The sequence below is a fragment of the Rhinopithecus bieti genome, unplaced genomic scaffold, assembly GCF_001698545.2.
Source record: "Rhinopithecus bieti isolate Rb0 unplaced genomic scaffold, ASM169854v2 scaffold_4829, whole genome shotgun sequence".
In the NCBI taxonomy this organism is placed as follows: domain Eukaryota; kingdom Metazoa; phylum Chordata; class Mammalia; order Primates; family Cercopithecidae; genus Rhinopithecus; species Rhinopithecus bieti.
The window spans coordinates 108670-130787 of record NW_016804679.1 but is presented as its reverse complement, the minus strand read 5'-3'; the positions used below and the strand labels follow the sequence as shown (position 1 = coordinate 130787).

Genomic DNA, 22118 nt, shown 5'->3' with positions numbered 1-22118 from the left:
TTAATTAGATAGATGGTAGATACATATATATATATTATATAGGTAAAGACTAAGTTTATAACCTTATTTTTTATATTTTTTTCATGTTAACCGGGTAAAGAGTTACTTAATTTTGGTTTAAAAAGTCTGTCTTTATGTTTGAAAAGTATATGTGATTGTTATTTTATTATGATTATACATTTGTTAATTCTAAAAAATAACCAAAATACATAAACTTGTTGCATTAATTAGATTGGAAGGAGGCAGTGTGAAAGAGGCAAAAATAAGACCAGAGAAGGAAAAAGAGGAATTGAAATGGTTAAAAGTCCTGCTTAGAGTAGAATATTCTGGGAACCCAGCCATACCCAGCCATTACTCAACTATGAACCCCTCATGCCCAGGTTCCCACTGTATTTCTACCTGAGTCTCTGCCCACTCCTTACAGAGGCTATGAAGAGCTGCCTCCAGGCTTTCTTTACTCTGAGCCTCATTACTGATCATTGTGGAATGAGTACTGGGTTCCCATCACAGATTATTTTCGTTACTTATATTGATTTGGGAGCTGAATTTAGCATAGTGTATACATACTGAAATGCTGTCTTGGCATTCTGTTAGGCTACCTACTACAGAAGAAAAACCAGGTTAGAAGAAACAGTGAAAGTTCTATTCCAGGTCTTTTGTTTGTTTAATAATTGAGCACTTCAGTCCTCAGTGTGGGGCAGATTTCCTTAAGACATTGATAGTTAATGACCCCTAATGTCTAGCTTATGATTTCTTTGTTCCTGTTATTTTTTCTGATCTCTTTGTGCCTCAGAGCTAGAGAAGTCAACTGTAACTTTTTTCAAAGGGATAAGCATTGCCACATTTCTGAGTCTGCTTTGCCCCGAGGCATCCCATTTTAGTTCTCCTAATTTTTTCCAGCTTCTCTCTTCTGAAGGAGGTAGAAGATTTCAAGTAAGGATAATGTCACTGGACTGACTTCTGTTGAAAACAAAACCCTCCCAAAATGGTTTTGTGCTTCACAAATACATTTTAAAACCGTTTGAAATGAAACCTTCAGTGTATCTCTTTGAAGCTAGCCCCTAAAACCTGTCCCAGGTTTTACCTGGAGGCATCTTTATTTTTCTGTACCAAGGAAAACATTCCTATTTCTTGCAGTTAATTTGTAAGACTGTACTTAGGCAATAGTGCCTTTATTCATTCATCTCAAGCTACAAGCTCTTTAGTTCTTTCTGATGATATCATCATGTCATCATGTGCATTTTTTGGATCTTTCAACTTCCTTTGACATTCATGAGGGAAAATATTACCAGTGGTAGCTTTCAGCCCTAGACTTGTAGTGTCTTTCTGTGACCCCTGCAATTGCTCTTTTAATAAGCAGACCAAGTGAGCCTGAAAACATCTTATTCAGAGACTAAAAATAAAGTGTGCTAAAATCATAAAAGCAATAGCAAAGGCACATATAGATAGGTTTTAAAGAGATGGCAGAGTGAAGAGAGCCATCATCTGGCTCAGAATATACTAATAGAGAACCCAGGCCAGAGAATAATTGAGGGGTAGTTACATCATGGTGGGGATCCACTGTGATTAAAAGATACATAAAGGTATTTATGTTGTCTTTCATTAGTTTGATCAGAAATGATTTTTTAATATTCACTCTGCTCAGAGACTTCATAGCCTTTAAACAAAGTCTCTTAAATTGATGATTTTATTATTCTTTTGGTACTTTCTAATAATAGTGTGTTATATATAACTAATTATAACTAATTGTATTTTTATTATGTTACTGTCCTGTAGTTATTAAATACTGCATATCAGGACTCAGCAAACCTTTTCTTAAAGGGCTGGATAGTAAATATTATAGGCTTTGGGCACCAAAAGCCAAAATCAAGGCTATTATGTTGATACTTATATTACCATTTTAAGATGTAAGCACCTTTCTTAGCTTGTGGGCTGTGGTTTGCCAACCTCTGGTCTTTATGGTCACCTGGTAAGTCTTGCTTGGTAGCTTTTTCCCACACACACTTACTTCTATAGTTAGGAATCCTCTGGTATTTGCCTGATATTAAGAGTATAAGCATGAATGTTAAGATGGTTCTTTTCTTAAAAGATCTCGGAGTCTCAGAAGAAAGAAAAATACATAAATATGGTTATTACAAGTGTTGATTATAGTGTAACATGATGAATGCCATCATTGATGTGCAGAGTGGGTATTGGGGAGGGCTCCTCATAGAAGGTAACTTTGTGACAAGCCTCCAAGGTTCACCAGGCGGCAGAGGGAGGGCAGTGTATTCCAGGAAGGGAGATAATATTTATGCCTTAACCTGAGATGTTTATTTGGAGTTTGTTTTCCCATCTCAGTGGAAGGTCTGAGTTTTCAGATAATAGCAGAGACCATATCAGTTCAGCGACTACAAAGAACTTCTACAGAAATCCTGAGGAAAAGCAGAATTGAATTTTATAATTATTATCCAATAATTATATAGCTAAACAGGCATACCATTTAAAGCTTTTGATTTCTGCTTCGGAACGCAAGTTATTTTTCTTTAACAGATAATGGTCACCAAATAAGTTAGATCTCAAACATATAGATTTAGACGCGTAAATGATGAAGTTTAGTGGACTAGGATTCTTGAGGACTCTATTCCATACCCAAGTTTGTTACTAACTGTAATTTTGAGTAAAATATGTGGTGGCTACTTAATCATCTTTAATATCACAAGGTTGAAGGATGTGATTTCTAAGGCTCCTTTCGGTTCTAGATATAATTAGAATGCATATTGATGGATACTTTTTTCCTCTGCAGAAATCTAATTTGGTGTTTCAGTTTTCTTTTCTGGCTTTCGAGTTCAGTGCCATGCTTAAAAGGCTTTCCACATTGCAAGATTTTAAGTACATTTATGTGTAAGGTTCAAAAAGAAGCGGATTTGTCTAAATGTATCCAAATTCTGAGCTCTCACTTATTAAAATTCTGATTAAAACCCAAACCCCTGAACTGTAATACTACATCATAATGTACCATGAGAAAGAAAAAAGAGTAAGGATTTGTGGTGACCCTGTAGTTACCATAGAGTCCCCAAATGCCTTGTAACTGGAGGGGCAGTATTGCACAAGCTCTGAAAGCAGACTGGCTGCATTCAAATTCCGATTCTGCCACATGGTAGCTGCGTGACTTTGGGCAAGTTCCTTAGCCTCTCTGTATCTCAGATTTTTCAGTTGCAAAATGAGAATCATGTAGGAGGAATCATATAGGACCTGTCCATGGGGTTGTTATGAGGATTAATTCCATTAATAGTTATAAAGGTCTTGGAACTGTGTCTGGCAAAAATAAGCACTCAGAGTATGTCAGTTATTATAAGGATGATGATTATAAATAATCTATTTTAAAATGTGTTATTAAATTAAAACCATGGAAATGTTTTAAAATAAATGTTAATGCCATAGGAAATTCCTCAGATACAATGCTGAACAGAAACACAGGTAAAAAACTATATATGGTATCCTTAAAATTCCCACAGAGTTAGATATGAACAGAAAATATACTGGCAGGAATCACATAGAAGTATTAGTATGTTTGGTAGCTAGTCTGCAAAGATAGCTCCCTAATGAATCATGCCTCCCGGAAGTCACACTTTTCTGTTTTCTTCTTGAAAATGAGCTGGACCTCTATCATCAGTAAAATTCAGCAGAAGTGCTACTGTAAAATTCCTAAGACTAGGTCATAAGGAGTCTTGCAGCTTTTGCTTGTCTTAAAACACTTGCTCTGAGGGAAACCCACTGCCACTTAACGAAGTCCAGCTACCCTGAGACCCAAATGCAGTGAGAAAGCTCAAGCTAGCTAAGTGGAGAGATGTTTGTTTCACCAGCTCTCACCGTTCCAGCCCACCCAGCCCAGGTGCCAGACAGTGAGTGAAGAAACCCTTAGATGATTCCATACCCCCAGGCACAACTCCAAGTGAGAAATGCCTGGCTGAGTTCAGTCAACCCTCAGAATCAGGAGATGATAATACACTGTTATTTTAACCCATCATGTTTGAGGTGGTTTGTTGTGCAGCAGTAAAAAACCCAATACAATGAATTTTCTGTAGCAAAAGTGTATCATATACAAGAAAAGCAATAATTTAATCTATTTAAATACTTATTTTTTCCATGTAGGTTCAACAGTAAGAGTTGATTATATTTTATGTATGTTTTTATATTATATATTTGGTTATTCTTAATTAAGCTACAAATTAATTTTACTAGAACACCCATTCATTAGCCATGCTAAATAAGTATAAATTTATTGGACTTAGAATATTTACATGTAAAAAATATAGAGTCCAGGAAGTATATTTATTCCTGGACAAATTGTGTACAAATTCTGTACTACCTATTACAGAGAATTTCCTTTTGCTAAGACATTTTTATAAGATTTTTCTCAACTAGAACAAAGGGAGGGATATTGGAATGTTTGCTTTGTTGTACTGTACAAGTCTACGAGAATCTAAGTCTGTGGTTCTTCATGTCCCTAGCCTCAGGAATCTAATTAAAGGTAGAGCCTACACCTGCTGTGATCCCCCAACGCACACAACACACTGATGAACAAAATGTTGCAAAGAATATTGGGGTTTCATTCACGCCCCAAGGCCCATGTTTGGATTTTAGGATAAGAACCCAGGCTTAGGGCATTATTACTCCTCAAGCAGTGTTACAGAGTATTACACATAGACTATCCTATATGTTTATGTTTATTATATCGAAGAAATTATTTCATTATTCTAATGCTATTTCATCAATTCTATTTCAGATTTTATATTAAAAAGTTAATAACTTTGTCAAAACAATTATCTGAGTTAAAATCTCACCGAGTTGAAACTTTAGTATGTTCTTTTTTTCCTTTTTCTTTTGTTACCGTGGAGTAACTAACCAGGTGATATTTTATGAAGACATATAGAAGATACAACTGATGTGATACAGATATAGGTGGAAAGTATAGTGAAAAACAGAGTAATGCCTCATTAAAATAGCTGCTTAACTCCTCTGTCTATGCAAGGTATAGATGTGGCACAGACCTAGAAGGCTAGAGAGGGCTTTCCTATTTATATAATACGCTGTCTGGACATTGAACAAGTAATCCTTTGTGATTATCATCTTTATGTGTGTTCTGAAATGAATTGCTTCTAAGTGAAATATAGCTCTGCATACTTTTGACTTTATTATTAAGAAAAGATATTTATGAAGAAACTGAGGATATTTGAACTAAATTAATTAAGGAAACAGTGCACTCTTGTGATAAAATTTGATCTTTAAAATGCATATTCCTTTGAATACCAATCTAGTTTTTTAAGAAAATCCAAAGTTTTGAGTTGAGATTTAAAGGGTAGCAGGGAGGCAGGGGAACAAACATCCCAGGATAATCATTTTTTACTGCTGTAATCACTCCGTGTTTCAGCAATTATTATTTTCATTTTCTAAGTGTTTCATATTTGAACTAGATGAGAAGTGATAAGTATGTAGAATTTGCTTTAAATACTTGTTAATTTTGGTTTTCTTTAAACTGTTTAAAACATTTATGCTGGCATAAGCTCTTCATGTATTTACATTTTGTAAATTTATATGCAATAGAAACCTTTGAGTTATTTTTTGGAGGTGAAGAAAAACAATTTAGAGCCTGTTTACTTTTATTTCAGCTGTTTCTAAAAGGATTTGTAAATATTTTATCTTGAATTGCATAGAGATAATCATTAAAATTGGAACTTTATTCCAAAGCATCTTGTTTAGGTTATCTATTGCTCCATAGAATACCACTACACAAAAGAGTATTATGTCACTTACGGATTCTGGGCTTAGTTGGGTACTTTTCATGTGGGGTCTCTCCTGTGGTTGCAGTCAGAGGTCAGATGTCAGCGGGGACAGTAGTCATCTGAAGGCATGACTGGGCTGGATGTCCAAGGGGCTCACTATATGTCTTGCAGTTGAAGCTTTTAGCTCAGCACTCAGCTGGGGCTGGCAGTTGGAGCACCTACAACACAAATTCTTCATATAACCTATTCCTCACGGCATCTCAGGTAGCCTCAGATTGGTTGCACATCTTAACATGGCACATGGCTTCCAACAGATAAGGAGTTGAAGCTGCCAGGCCATTTAAGGGCTACTCCTGGAACTAACACAGGGTCATTTGCACCACATTCTATTGGTCAAAGCGGTAAAATAACCTGCCCAGATATAAAAGAATGGAACAATTAACTCCAACTCTAGACATGTGAGGTGGGAGATATTGTTGTGTCCATCTTGGAAACTCAGTCCACCTCACATCTTTTACGTTTTATGTTCAATAAATTTAATATCTGTTCTATGTGTAGATCACATGTAGGAGAACATGAAAATGCCCCTTCAGTTATAATGAGCTACTGAAAACTAATGCTACTTTGAGAAGTGCAGTAACAGGCACAGGATCCTGGCTATTTCACCTCTAGTGATAGGCTCCCTGCAAAAGGATCAGAAAGAGTTGTGTCTAGGTAAGTAGAAGGTGTGGAAGGGAATTCTTATTGGGGATTTTGTGCCAAGCACTATGAGATGGATACTTTACCCATACTACTTTTTTTGTTTTTTAAGAGATGGGATATCTCTGTGTTGCCTAGGCTAGGCTCAAGTGATCCTCCGCCTCAGCTTCCCAAGTAGCTGGGACTATAGGTGCACATCACTGTGCCTGGCTTTCTTCTCTGTCATTTAATGAGATTTTATAGGTGAAGAAATTAAGAATTAAAATTAAAATTTTAAGTAAATTTCTCAAAATCCTGATATTGTAAGGGGCAAACCTGGGATTCAAACTTAGGCCATTTGACTTCAAAGTGTGTGCTTTTCTACTTTACATACAAAAGTATTGCTCTCAAGGCTGAGAAATGAAAGTGAATGTGAAATAGTACAGTGAAAAACATAAAACAGTTCATCATTAAGTCTTTACCCTCACATATGTCCTTCTTATAAAGGAAATAAAATAAATTTTATTTTACTTAAAAGATTTTACTTAAAATGTTTTAAACATAGACACAGACTTGAGCATTTTTATCAGATAACGTTAAATATGTGTAATCTGGTTTTGTACTTCTAGTCGAAATAGTGAGATCCATGTTCTGCTAGGAGAAAAAGACTTTCAGAAAGCTGTCTGGTTTTGTAGGGGTATTCTGCTGAAGTAATTCTCAAAGTATGGTTCTTGGACTGTCAGTTGACCTGAGAAATTGTTAGAAATGCACAATTTCAGGCCCCACCCCAGACCTACTGAATCAGAAACTCTAGGAGTATTTTTGAAAGCATTCTGGATAATTCTAATGTACCTTCATTTTGAGACCCACTACTCTACCAAAAGTCTGTTTTGGAAAGATCATATTCAAAATGCAAAGACATTTCAGAGGAGGAGAAACACTGTGGAAATGGGTGTTCATTGTGGCTAAAGAGTTATCTGGCTGGACATCACCATGCAGGCATAGACTCAAGCAACCCTAAGATTAAAATGGTCCTTCGAAGCTGCCTATTTCACGGGTTTGCAAATGTCTGATTGGCCAGGTGTAACTTTCTGGGGCTCCACCAGAGATCTCTAGGGTGGGGCATAGGAATTGTTAACATCATCATTCTCCTCTGGACATACTTTCTTGTGAAAAGTGTCATGCAGAATAGAACCCAGTTATCAAAGTTTAGTCTGAGAATGATTAAAAGAGTGGAAGTTACTGCTTTCCTGGTTCTGAACATTGTACTGATATTAATGTAGCTCTATAATCTAATCACCTAATTGGATAACACAGAGCACATGAAGATAAGATGCCTAGGGCTGCCACACATGCTTCTTACCCAGCTTTCTGGGTACATAGTAGTAACTAAATAAATTGCAAAACGTGGTCTCCAAACTTTTTATTATACTTCGTCTATATTGTGGAGCCTAAGCTGACTGTAAGCTCTATATTTTGAAGTTGCTGACAAACAACATCTCCTCCATTGCTATGCCTGTATGGCTGAGCTTTCAACCTGGTAAGATTACATCTCTCTCTATGAAATTTTACCTCACTGAGTCACCTTGTTGACCTTACAGCCTGTCCAGATGTTATTGTATGTGATTCTGTCATCAGATCCATCTGCTGACCTTCCCAGCTGTCAGCGTCCTCATTAAAGGATTTGTTATATTTTGAATAAAACCAGGCAGACCTTCAAAAACCTCTCTCTCCGCATTTACGTTGTCTGTCCAGTAACCATGTCAGAAAGAGGAAACTAGGTTCTTTTAGAACGATTCATTCCGATATCATAGGAGAAAAAATAGGTTGTGAACTCTGATGCCAACAGGGGAGTTGACTAGGCCAAGTGTGGACAATATGGTATGGTGGGATTGTGGGTAAACTATTAGAATACATATGTAATACTGTCCAAGGACATTAGCATCCAAAAATTTTAAAATACCGCTGACCCAAAATCGTATTTATAGACTGTATTTAGCCCAGAGTCAGGCAGTTTGATGGCTTTGGAGAGATAAAGGAGTCTGTTTGGCTTGTCTATACTCATTTAAACTCTTTGAATAATTTTTCTTTCAAAGAATTTCATAATATACCCTTTTTCCAGGAATCCTCCTGTCATAGGAGGAATGAAATCCATTATTCTGTATTCACAATACTTAATTAAATCTAGAATACCATGCTTAATTGGTATAGGATAAGAGTAAACATTTTAAAGATCATCAACCACAATAACATTTGAGATCATTGGCAACAGTTATGATTTGTTGATTACCTAATATGTACAAGGCTATGTGTTAGGTAATAAAGATACTACAAAACTCAGAAGTCCCTGCCCTCTGAGAGCCTGTGATTTCCAGTGAAGCAGGCAAAATACACAGAAAATAATAGTAAGAATTCTAGTTTTCATATTTTAGGGCAACAATTCTTAATCCTGGTAGCACATTAGGACTACCTGGGAAGCTTTAAAAAAAATTAAAAATACCAATGTTGTGGCCCTACCCCAAGCCAATTAAATCAGAATTTTTGGAGTAGGGCCAGGATATGCAAATTAAATTACAGAGCTGGAAATCAGATGCTATTAAAATGTAAATTTTATATATTATGTTTTTTTCATATATTCTGTACTTCATTTCCCAGTTTTTATTTGAGAGACTTTCCAAGCATTATATTTAGCATATAGATTTTCACTTTAAACAATCTATTCTAGATTTCTTTATTTTATTATAAAATTAGATATAAACCTTATATTTTATTATATAAACAGCAAATGTTTTAATAAATTTTAATTTTATATTTTGCCACCTATAAATAAACAAAATAAATTTATCTCTTTTATCCTCCAACAAATATTTCAGCGTCTTTTAGCAAAGAAAAAAGTTTCTTTTTTACAGAAAATTAATTATATCATTTCTACAGCAAGTACATTTAAACAGTTCATCGCTAAACATTTTAGCTGTTCACTAGCATGCGCTTATATAACTTGTAAAGATTATAAATATTTAAATCTCTTCTAAATTGTACTATGCAATGGAAACAACAACAGACCTTATTTGGAGGCTGACCATGGAAGTGTTAACATCCTGGCATCTCTAGTCCCCTCGGACAGCAGCTTTGAAAATTCTGGCCAAAAATCATGCAAACAGTAGTGATACAGTTAGCAAGAAAAAGCTTATTCAGTGATGATAGAAATAGTGATGTGGCACAATTGTCTGTTAAACTGAAAAAAAGGATTTTTAATATTCAGGTTGCACTATATTTTTTTACCACGAGAGGTCCCTAAATCCTCTTGGTGTATTCAGGCCATTTGATATGCATATCAGACTGTTGCAACACTTTGGTATTATTTCTGTCACTCTACATTAACCAATTTTCTAACATAGAAGGCTAAACTTTTATTCTTTAGAATCAGCTTTTTAAAAGAATTTCCTTTAAATCTTCTCTGGACCTAGAAAATACCAGCATCAAAGGATCTAAGAGTGGTGGAAAAACCAGGAAAATAAGTTACATAAAGTGGCAGTGAAATAGAATTCCTTTAGAGGTTAAGTGAAAACACAGGCTTCTTTGTGAGTTAAGAACAAACAATACCACTCCTTTCCATCTTAGGTCTAAATTCCATTTTGTTCAATCAGTGTTAATTAGTATCATAATTAAACATGACTTTTTTCATAGGCTGCCTTAATCGTACATGAATAGTATTATTTTTGTCACTTCAGTTTGGCTCTGTGGTTCTAATCAAACTCTTGCCTTGAATGTAAGGAAACATAAATGTTCCTGTGTCTGCTCCTGTACTAATTTAGGTATTCATATGTTGAATACTTGCTCCATGCCAAGCAGAAAGATATATTTCTTGCCTTTAGAAGTTTATAGTTTCTTTGGGGATATAATTTAATAGACAGTTATAATCCATTGTAGTATGTTTAACATAACTCTTCATTTGATTTAATACCTTGACTTATTTCAATAAAAAGATGTTTCTATTTGTATAATTACGTCTCCTATTCCTTTAATAATTGGAGGTTACAAGGGGGCAAAAATATTTTCTCCATGGCAGCCAGTGATCTTTTGTAGTAAGAGCAACTCATAATCTACCACTGGGTATGTGTTTGTACAGGGCTTGTCTTTTTTAGTTTGTTCATTTCAGTCTGGCTTGTGAACAAAAGAAGGACATCTCCATTATGACTTCAGAGAATAATTTTATCTGATTAAATTATTATATTTGTACTCTTTTCAATCAGACATTACTAATTAAGAGATACTAATGAAATTAACCTAGGTAAGAAATTTAAAATACTGTATTTAAATGCATATGTCTTATATTTTATTCCTTTGGAAATGTTAACAGTAGCTTTTAATAATAATTTATATTTTGATCACTAGATGGCACTAAGCACATATAGCTAAGAAAAAATAACTTTTTCTCAAGTTTTCTGAAAACAAGTCTATGTTTTCAGCATTACGCACTATAAATTTTTTTGTTCTGTAACCCATAAAATTCTTCTTGCTACAAAAGCTTTGTTTTACTCAGTGAAATAATCTCGCATCTGACTCCCTTAGGTATAGTAAGTTCCAAGAGAGACACAGCCTCTGAAATTAGCAGCCATCCACTCATCACGCTTTTCTATTCTTGGCCATTTGCATTTATTATTATCATCTGTTTCTTAAACTGGCCTTTTCTTACTAGTACTTCCTCTTCCCTGGAATACAGAGAATATATTTTAATTTTTTAAAGGGGTATTATATAGCCTCTGGTATGTTAAAAAGAGATCCTAGAGATTCACACACAAAAGTTCCTGTAGGGCAAGATATAAAAGAGCAAAACTTTGTTTTGTTTTGGTCTTCTAAATATTCTCATATTGCAACATATTCTTTGTTTTGTTATTTTTGGTCTGGTTATGATATTCATGAAATATATTTTCTGAATCATGATGCTTTAGGTTGCAAATAATAAATATCCTTAATGTTTAAGCTATTATTAAATTGAGTTATTTTGTACAACTGGAAGTTGTCCAGAAGTTGAATGGTACTTCCAGTGGTGGTTAGAGTTAGTCAGAGACTTAATCAGAAATCCAATGGTGGCCAGGCACAGTGGCTCATGCCTGTGATCACACCACTTTTAGAGGCCTGAGGTGGGAGAATCACTTGAGCCCAGGAGTTCAAGGCTGCAGTAAGTCATGATTGTGCCACAGTGCACTCCAGTCTGGGCAACAGAGCGAGACCCTGTCTCAAAAATGGAAACAAAAGCAGAAACCCAGTGATGTCATCAGGGACCCAGGTTTGTTTCCTTTCATATGTCCACTCCGCTATCTCTGATATATCAGACTTGTGCTTTGTGTTGATGATAACCACTGCAGTTCTACATAGAATTTATAATCATGGTAAAGTCTAGTAGTAGAAGTGGGGATATTTCCCCCTTTATAGGTTTCTTTTTATCAGTGGTATATATTACTTCAGGATCCTGCAGCAAAGTTCTCCTCAGGTCTCATTTGCCATGCCTGGATCCCCAGCACTTCCTAAACAATTCAATGACAGGAGAAGGGAAAAAATGTGATGGGTGTAGACTGATAGAGACCCTTGCCCTTGCTAGCATCACAGACCCCCTCAGAGGAAGATGAAACCTGAAACAATATCAGAGCACTCCCCAGCAAAGAGGGAGACGGATGTGGGGAGGCAGACCACAGTATTTGCTACCGTTTTTGTTTTTATTTGTTCGTTTTGTTTCACTCAAAGACTCTTCTTCCTGGCCGGGCGCTGGCTCACGCCTGCAATCCCAGCACTTCGGGAGCGCAAGGCAGGCAGATTGTGAGGTCAAGAGATCAAGACCATCCTGGCAAACATGGTGAAACCCCGTCTCTACTAAAAATACAGAAGTTAGCTGGGCATGGTGGCGCCTGTAGTCCCAACTACTCAGGAGGCTGAGGCAGGAGAATCGCTTGAACCTGGGAGGCGGAGGTTGCAGTTAGCCAGAGATCACAACCACTGCACTACAGCTTGGTGACAGAGTGAGACTCCATCTCAAAAAAAAAAAAAAAAAAAAAAAAAAAAAAAAAAACTCTTCTTCCTGATGTCTTGATGTTCTTGAAGTATAACTTTCAAGTATTTCAAGTGTATCACACTGGACAGAGTCACAGATGTATCCCGTATCTAGCTACTGCAGACTCTATCATTCAGTACAAGCTGTTTAAGCTATTTTTTTTTTGTATTGTCTATGCATGTATCCTTTTCGTAACAATTAGAGAAAGTAAAATCTTGGATTATTTTTATCTGCTTATTAGTTCTATCATGCTCTGAGAGCAATATTTCTAAAAGGTGTTATGAATCTAGTAGCATTTCAACTAAATCTGCAATTGCCTGCTGAGTACCCACAACTTTAAAAGCACTGGGTCAAGCACTATGGGTAAGTCTGGCCCAGACATCTGGAAACACTGCCACCATCTGCCCTGGAGCTTAGCCAGACCCGTGGACACTCTAAAGGGGCAGAGTAAGCAGTCCCACTTCAGTGATGGGAGTCATTCAATGTTCCCTGTCAACTACAGTGCCTTTTGGCCTGTTCTGGCCTATTTTACACCAATTTTTCCATTTGATATCTCAGCACTTCTCAAAGGCTGTAGAATGGCTCCCCTAGTATAGGTTCCATCTGAAATAGTAAACTGTGACTCAGGAACTTATTCCCCTTCTTGGCTATTTATGCCAAAAACATGATCCTGGTGCAGTATCTGAATGTTGATTTGTTTCTTATCTGTATTCAGCAAATATTCGTTGAATAATTAAAAGAATATTTGTAGCCAATTGATATTTCACATGTAAGGTTTTCTCTTACAGCATTTGAAAATGTTGATCATATTGTGTTTCTTGTGTTACCTGTTTTAACAGTTTATCAGTTCTTGTCAAATAGCCAGCAAATATTATCAACTAACATTTTCAAACAATAATTTGTTTTCAAGTAAAGAACTATTCTTAAAAAGCAAATAGTATTGGCATAATTGCTAGGTTGGTCAAACTTTGTTCTTAACCTTTTAGTTTTATCTATAGATTTGAAAGAGATTAACTTGTTAGAGAATACATTTAGTTAAAAAATCTTTAAAAAGGGAAACCTCAATGATATTTTATTTTCAGAAAACTGTGGAATATATTTTCCAGAAATAAAAAGAGATCCAGGCAGATATTTACACAGTTGTCCTGAATCTGTGAAAAAGTGGCTTCGACAGCTAAAGAATGCTGGGAAAATTCTTCTGTTAATTACCAGTTCTCACAGTGATTACTGTAGACTTCTCTGTGAATATATCCTTGGGTGAGTGATGAGTCATTCAGTTTTCATTGTCTCATGAAATACAGATAGCAAATTAGACCAGGGCTTTTTTAGAAGTATCAGCCATGACCATATCATTATTTTAAGCAATGCTGAGTGACAAGTTTTTGTTTTTCTCATGACATACCTCAATATCTGCTGACAGCAGCCCAACCAAGTACATTTTAGCAAAGCAATGTTACTGGGGACCAGTATGCTCATAGCTCACCGAATGTCCAGGTTTTAGGTTTTCTAGAAGGTGGTAAACTGTATGTCCTTCAGTTTTCCATGAATTTGGTTTCTCATCTTTGGATGATGACTGAGGAACACTGAGTTGTAGGTTATACTCCTCCACAGATACCTGGAGTACAGCCACTTTTTAGTCATTTCAGTTTGGAGCCATGTACTTTACTGTTTAACACAGCCATAATGGGATTGAATTCATGAAAATGAAGGCAGTGTAATTGCATAGACTTTAAAGTAAGACAGACTTGACTTCAAGCCCCACTCTGCAGTTTACTGTATTACCTGGGGTAGGTTTTATAACCTTTAAGCTTCAATTTTGTCATCATAAAAATGGTACAGTAATGCCTTGTGGGTATGAGGGGATATTCAAATAGCATAATACAGGTAGAGAATTAGATAGGAATAGTTGATAGACTTCAGTGTGTAAATACTTATTCTTGTGGGCAATACCAGGAAATGCCTTTGGTCAAAGCAAGATTCCACAGTGAGCTATTAGGTCTCCCCTAATGTTTCCTCATATTCCATCAAATACCAAATTGCCGTGAGTATGGAGCAAGTTTGGGCCTTAAAACCTACCTTCACCAGCTTTTTTAGCATCATGATTTCCATGTTCCTTAGCATGTGTGGCTTTAGTTTGTTCTATGATATGCTTACAATCTGTGAGTAGAATTTCTGCTTTTTGAATAATATATAGGCTGATATATAATAATGCATCCTTTGGGTGAATTAAGGCTAAAGTCCTGGATGTCTTGGAAGGTGCCGCTCATAGAGACATTTGCTATCCTAGTAGTGGACCCATGCTTTAAAATGAACAATTGAGATTTTAATTCCTCTTTTATTAGCATAGATAGCTATAGTCTTTCTTCATCTCAATTTCTATTTATTGCTGTTTGATTCATAAAAGTATTCTGGAATGTTGCATAAATATTGTTTCCCCCATTGTAATAGTGAGTCCTTCAGGAGAAGGGCTACCTTTCCTTTGCCATCAGAAATAATCCTTAATATAATGATAAGTACAGATTTAAAATCATTAATTATTGTCATATAAAAGTTACCACATTATAAGACTGCACTGATTGTCAGATAAAGTATCTTCTTCACATTTGAAGCACTTTCTGAAAGATGACCATAACTTGCTGTAATGCTGCTTTCTGTGGGACCCATGTAACACGCAAAATTGTTAACTCTTCAAGCTAACAAAGCCAGCCAGTTGCAGGCCCCCAAATTTGAAGATAGATTTTCCAAATATTTCCAACTGTTAGGAACTATTGACTTCAGTGCCAAAGCCAGCTTGGTACCTAGAGTCTGTGTACTGCTTTCTTTTTTTCCTGATTATGTTGATACTTCAAAGAGTTGTCAGGAAGACTAGTACTCAACCACCTTCTATTTCCAGTGGAATGTTCACCTTAAAGTGTGAGAAAAATATGAAGCATATAAAAGTTAATCAAAAGATAAATGATGCTGTTGTAAAATAGGTAAGCAAAGATCAAGTTCTGTTTTATGTGGACCTATTCTAGTTCTTAAAATAAATTTATGAAAAATTGTGTTGCTTTTAGGAATGATTTTACAGACCTTTTTGACATTGTGATTACAAATGCACTGAAGCCTGGTTTCTTCTCCCACTTACCAAGTCAGAGACCTTTCCGGACGCTCGGTAAGTTACATTTGGTTTCTTTCTTCTCCTGTATACAGTTGACTAACAATCTTGTGCAGAACACTGTTGTTACATGCAATGCCATGTCTTCTTTCCTCTCATGGGGAAGAAAAAAGATAATAAACCTATGTTTGTATTAAATTTTACACTACCACTTTATATCACAATTATTTCTTTGCATGTCAGCCTTTCCCTGACTTCAAAAATGAAGGGCATGAACTTCACCTTAGTTTTTAGGACCTAAATAAATGCCTCGATAAATGTTTGAAGGATGGATTACTTGTGATAAATCAGTTGAGTTATTTTCTAGAACAAAAGCACCTGCGGAACACATGAGGATCATAACAAATGAAGCATTCCTGTCTCTGGGGAAAGGGAAGGCCTTCCTGAAAGGGTATTTAGAATTGTCATTCATGTAGAAGAGACTGATAGGGAGAGAGGTGGAATGAAAGGGATTTGCGGGTGAAAAAGAATGATAATAGAGTGAGGTACTCATATTAGGTGCTCTTGAAAGCTTCTTAAATAAATACATAAATGAATAAAAAGCAAAACCTGATCAGGAGTAGAGAAGTTATAGTTTTTGGGGAGTGAAAGACAGTGAGTTTAGTTTTGATATCTGTTGTATCTTTTATTTCTATTTAAGTAGTTTCAAGTAAGCTCAATGATATATTAACATTTGAGGACCATTCAGAAGTTCTCTTAGGAGAGGACCATCTAAAATAAATCCAGGATGGTTAGAAATTGAAACACAGTTAATGGTTGTAAATGCACATAAATGTATAAAAGATTATTAAGAAATAAAATTTATAGATCTACCTAGAAATCTAGCTGTCTTTTAAAGAGAATGATAAAATTAACATACATACATATTATATGCATAGTATATATAAGCATCTACCATAATATATGATTTATAATTTTACTTTTGATTAATATGCTTGGCATTATATAACAACTTGGGCCAGGTTGGACTGATATTTAATATACATTTCTCTTTACTTTCCCATGGCCACACACTATCCTGTTCTGAAATAAAATTTAAAATTTCTCAAAAAAGTGTTCAGGTGAATCAGACACATTTAATACATTTATTTAATATGGTAATACAGTATTATTTACTTTGAACTTATTTTTGCTATTCAAAAGCCTGATTCAATTCTAGGCATTTGATAGTAGTTCAGTACTCAGTGTTGGGCTTATGAACAGTGAAATCTAAGTGAGGCTCATTGTAGCACGTGTCAAGCACCAAGCCTTTTTCTGTGCACCAGACAGATATGTGAACATGTGAGCACGTCAGCAAGTGCAAGGGATGCTTATGGATTTTAGTACGTGTCATGAAGGTAATAACCACCTTATGAGGTACAGTATATGGGGCAGGCTTCCTTAGAGTGGCTGGCCAGGGAAGCTCTGTCCAAAAAGGTTAGGTAAGGTGACTTGCAAGGTGAGCCCTGAGGGACAAGTGATGAGAAGAGCAGAGGAAGAGTGTTCCTGGCACTCTTCATTCATTGGATCAGATGAATGCCAGGGCCCAGTAGGAGATTAGTTTTGTCACATTCTAGTAACAAAGAAGAGACCTGCCATTCTGGCACATGGTCATGGGGTGGGAGGGGGGTGAAGTTAGGGAGGCAGGCACCCTCATAAGCAGTGGAAAGGGGTTTGAATTTTATTCCACAAGTAACCTGAAGCTGTTCCGTTGTTTGAGGCAGAAGAGTGATATAAGAGACTGCTTTGGCTGCTGGGTGGGGAATGGTTTGGGTGTGGGGAAGGATGGAAAGAGGAAGACCTGGCAACTGCAGTGTCCCTAGTAAGATACTGTGGTGGTTTGGTCCAGAGCGACAGTACTGGAGATGGAGAGCGGTAGATACATTTAAGATACATTATGGAGTTGGAAAACACAGGGCTCCATGATACTTAAAGAAACAGCAGATGAAAAGAAAGGAGTAATAAAAAAATAACTTCCAGGTGGTTGATTTTTCTTTTTCCTGAAATGAGCAAGTGAGTAGATGGTGGTACCATTTATAGACTTGGGGAAAAATACAGAGGATAAAGTTATTTGGAGCAGGGGTTACATCTATTAAGAACTCGTTTTTCAACATGTTAATTTTGAGATGCTTATGAGTTATGTAACTGTCACTATCAATTAGGAAATTGTATAAATATGCCTGGAGTCCAAGGGAACAAGTCTAGGCTGAAGATATATATTGGGAGTAATCAGCTCATAGATAAGTATTTGAAGCCAGGGGCTTATATGAAACCAAATATAGAGAGAATGTAGATAGGCAAAAGGCCTAGACCAAGCCCTGACATTCTCTAATATTAAGGATAGAGAAGAAAGATTGCAGTGTGGCAGCACATAGATTATAGTACGGAAGATAGTAGAATATGTGTGCAGAAGCCAGAGGAAAGAGGAAAGGGTAGCCAGCTAGTCCAAATGCTACAAAAAAAAAACACTGAAATGAGGAAAGAGAAATCTTCACTGGGGTGGGCAAGATGGAGATCACTAGTGCCTCAGTGAACAGTTGCCATAGAGTGGTGGGATAGAAACTAAATTGCGGTATCTTGAGTAGTTCATTGGAGGTATGGAACCAGGGCATATGTACAGCTCTTTCTAGAATTTTAGCTCTGAATGTGGTCAAAGAATTGAGGTTTTAGCTGGAAGACAATGTAGGATTAAGGGCATATTTTATTTTTTTAAGATAGAAGATACTGGAATATGCGTATGTGGTGATGAGAATGATCTAGTACAGTGGTTTTCAAGGGAGGCAGTTTTGCCCTTCATTGCAAATTTGGCAATGTCTGGAGACATTTTTGCTTGTCACAACTTGGCAGGGGGGTAGAGGCTAGGTGTGCTGCTAAGCAGCCTACAACACACAGGACAGCACCCTCCAACGACAAAGAATTATCTAGCCCCAAATCTCAGTAGTGCCAGGGCTAAGAAACTCTAGTCTAGTAGAAAGAAATAGGTTGATGTTGTTTTCATATATTGGTTTAAAGTCTTATATAATAAAATCCTTGATATTAAGGAATAATCTGTTATCAAGGATTCTGATAGTATTCTTATAATTAAACCAGAAAAAAATCTAAATGTTTTTCCCCACTTCACAAACTTACATTTAAATACGTAAGTACCCAATAAAATTTGCTTTTATTTTATTTTGTGGGGTTTGCATATTTTGTTCTAAGAAAATCTATACCCCTTGTATACCCATAGTAGTATTTATGCCATTCCATAAGATTTTATTAAAATTTCACACAAAGATACAAATAATGGGAAACTGTACATTAAAATATACCAAGTTTTTTTTAACATATTGGAAAGTATAAATGCATTAACTATGTTGACAATTTATAGCATTTTATGTAGTTTTTCTCTATGTAATTGAGAGTATCCTGAGATAAAAGGGTGGAATGTTTAAAAAATGATTACTTTAGAAGTAACTATCTTAAGACTTCTGTGCAGTATTTTCTGTTAGTTGTACAGTACAACTGGATTTGAGGGCTGACATAATGATGTTTATCCAAACTACATCTTTAAATATTATACTCATCGAAAGACTTGAAAGTCTTTTGACCAAATTTATTGTATGGAAATATTAGGAATCTAAACTTTAAAAATAAGCATATCCTGATAATAAATATACCATTTTAAAAAATTGTTTTACATTTTGGGTTGTATAAAGACTTAGTTTTTTAATTTCTACTTTCTCTAATTTGTATTTCATTTATTTTTTAATTGACAAGTACAAATTATATACTTATGTTGTACAATATGGTGTTTTGATATGTATATACATTGTAGAATGGCTAAATGATACTATTTAAATAAGTATTACCTCACATTATCATTTTTTTGTGTGTGGTAAGAACATTTAAAATCTATTCTCTTAGTAAATTTTAAATATACAATGTATTATTTTTAACTCTACATTATATACAATATATTTCTTGGATTTATGGATTTATTCCTCCTAACTGAAATTTTGTGTCCTTTGACCAACATCTCCCAAAAGTCCTACCCCTAGCCTCAGATAACCACCATTTTACTTTCTGATTCCGTGAGTTTGACTTTTTTACATTCCAAATGTAAGTGAGATCATATGGTACTTGTCTTTCTGTACCTGGCTTATTTTGCTTAACATTGTGTCTTCCAGGTTCATCCATGTTGTCATAAATGACAGGATTTCTTTCTTTTTAAGGTCAAATAGTATTCCATTATGTATATATACGATATTTTCTTTATCTTTAATCTGCTAATGGACATTTAGGTTGATTTCATGTCTTGACTATTGTGAATAATGCTGTGATGAACATGGGAGTGCAGATATCTCAACATACCAATTTCATATATTTTGCATGTATACTCAGTACTGGGGTTGCTGGATCATATGGTAGTTCTATTTTTAATTATTTTGAGGAACTGCCACACTTTTTTCCATAATGGCTAAACTAATTTACAGTCCCACCAAAAATGTACAAGGATTCCCTTTTCTCCACATGCTCTTTAACACTTATCTTTTGTCTTTTTGATAATAGCCATTCTAATAAGTATGAGGTGATAGCTCATTGTGGTTTTACTTTGTATTTCCCCGATGATTAGTTTTGAGCACATTGAGCACTTTTTCATATTGCTGCTAGATATTTGTATAGCTTTTCAAGAAATATCTATTCAGGTCCTTTGCTCATTTTTTAAATTGGATTATTTGTTTCCTTACTGTTGAATTGAGTTCTTTTTATGTTTTGGATATTAACCCCTTATCAGAAGTATGCTTTGCAAATATTTTCTACCATTCTACAGATTGTTTTCACTTTGTTGAGTGTTTTCTTTGTGGTTGCATAGCTTTTTAGTATTATGTAATCTCATTTGTCTATTTTTGCTTTTGTTGTCTGTGCATTTGGGGTATAGCCAGAAAGTCTTATAAAAATTTCATTTTAACTAGCAGTCTACTGTGTTTCATTCTCCTCTGTGGTTTTAGAGATGAAAAATCTGGATTGATGAAGCAGGACCCAAAGTCCTACCAGTCTCTATAATGAAGACTGTGAAGTGCCTAGCAATCTCAGCATATATAGGATTTCATGCTTTTTGTACAGATATTTAGAAAAGTTTACCTCATTTTGGCTGGGCGCAGTGGCTCACGCCTGTAATCTCAGCACTTTGGAAGGCCGAGGTGGATGGATCACCTGAGGTCGGGAGTTCGAGACCAGCCTGACCAACATGGAGAAACCCCATCTCTACTAAAAGTACAAAATTAGCCAGGCATGGTGGCACATGCCTGTAATCCCAGCTACTAAGGAGGCTGAGGCAGGAGAATCGCTTGAACCTGGGAGGCGGAGATTGCGGTGAGCCAAGATCACGGCATTGCACTCCAGCCTGGGCAACAAGAGTGAAACTCTGACTCAAAAAAAAAAAAAAGAAAGAAAGAAAATTTACCTCATTTTATCACATCCAGGAGGGCTAGATGTCTAAGGTTCTTTCCAGCCTTTGTTTTCTGGGCCTCTGATTTAAAATATTTCAGTGGAAGAATATTTTTTAGAATTAAACCAAAATACTTTATTCTATTTAGAATGCAAAAAAGATTGCCAGAACTATTACTAATTACAAGATTGTACTGCACACATTTTAAAATCCCTACTTCATTACATTCTGTGTGTTTATTCTGCTGCTGATTCTGATTCTTCAGCTACCTCTAACTGCTTTACCTCCGTTTCTACTACCTTTCCCTTTTAATGTTGATATTCCCTAACATTCTATATTTGGTTCTCCTTTCTTCTGTTGTCCTTCAGCTCTCCACCACTGGGAAGGTTTTAACTATCATCTATATACTGATAGTTCACATTTCCTTATCTCTGGGCTTCACATTTCTCTGACCTTCAGAAGCCTATTTCTATCTGTCTTCTAAAATCTTCACATCCCACAGCCCCAGAGTCGCAGGAAACTTGATATGCTTGCAACAGCTCATTAAATCCCCATCCCATTCCCCTCTTCCCATATTCCATAATTACATTTTAGCTACTTTTCCAAGCACAGACCTTAACCAAGCTAATAAGCAAAAACCACAATTACTTTTGCACTAACGTAAAAAAATCAGTCATCCTCATTTCTTCCCTCCCTTTTAAGTTGTCCTTCCGTTTGCTCAGGTTTGTCCTCACTACATTCCCACCACTGCCCGTATCATCCCTTGTGTGAAATGGCACAATATTTAAGTCATTGCTCCAAATGGTTAAAGTAGAGTTAATACAACTGAGCTTGCTGGGATGGAAGGCACAGCGAGCCAATCACGAAACACAGCATGGCCTTAGCGAGTGGCACAGGTTTGACATCAGCGGTTGTCATGGTAACAGCGGCGAAGATGCTGATACCAGGGTCAGTCAGGACTGAGCTCCTCCCACCAGTCTGATTCCTGCCAGTGCTTAAGGATGTATGGAGGGGAGAAGCGGCTTCCAAGCAAAATCTTCTTCCTCTCTTTTCTCTATC

General features: G+C 36.0%; 1 protein-coding gene across 2 annotated transcripts in view; it reads left to right on the top strand.

The window, feature by feature from the left end:
- Positions 1–22118, top strand: part of NT5DC1 (5'-nucleotidase domain containing 1) — a 150230-nt gene that overhangs the window by 108918 nt on the left and 19194 nt on the right. For both annotated transcript variants that reach the window (XM_017869926.1, XM_017869924.1), the window contains exons 7-8: positions 13575–13749; positions 15549–15646. In XM_017869926.1, coding sequence (XP_017725415.1) covers positions 13575–13749; positions 15549–15646 — 273 coding nt within the window. The remainder of the gene's footprint in view (positions 1–13574; positions 13750–15548; positions 15647–22118) is intronic.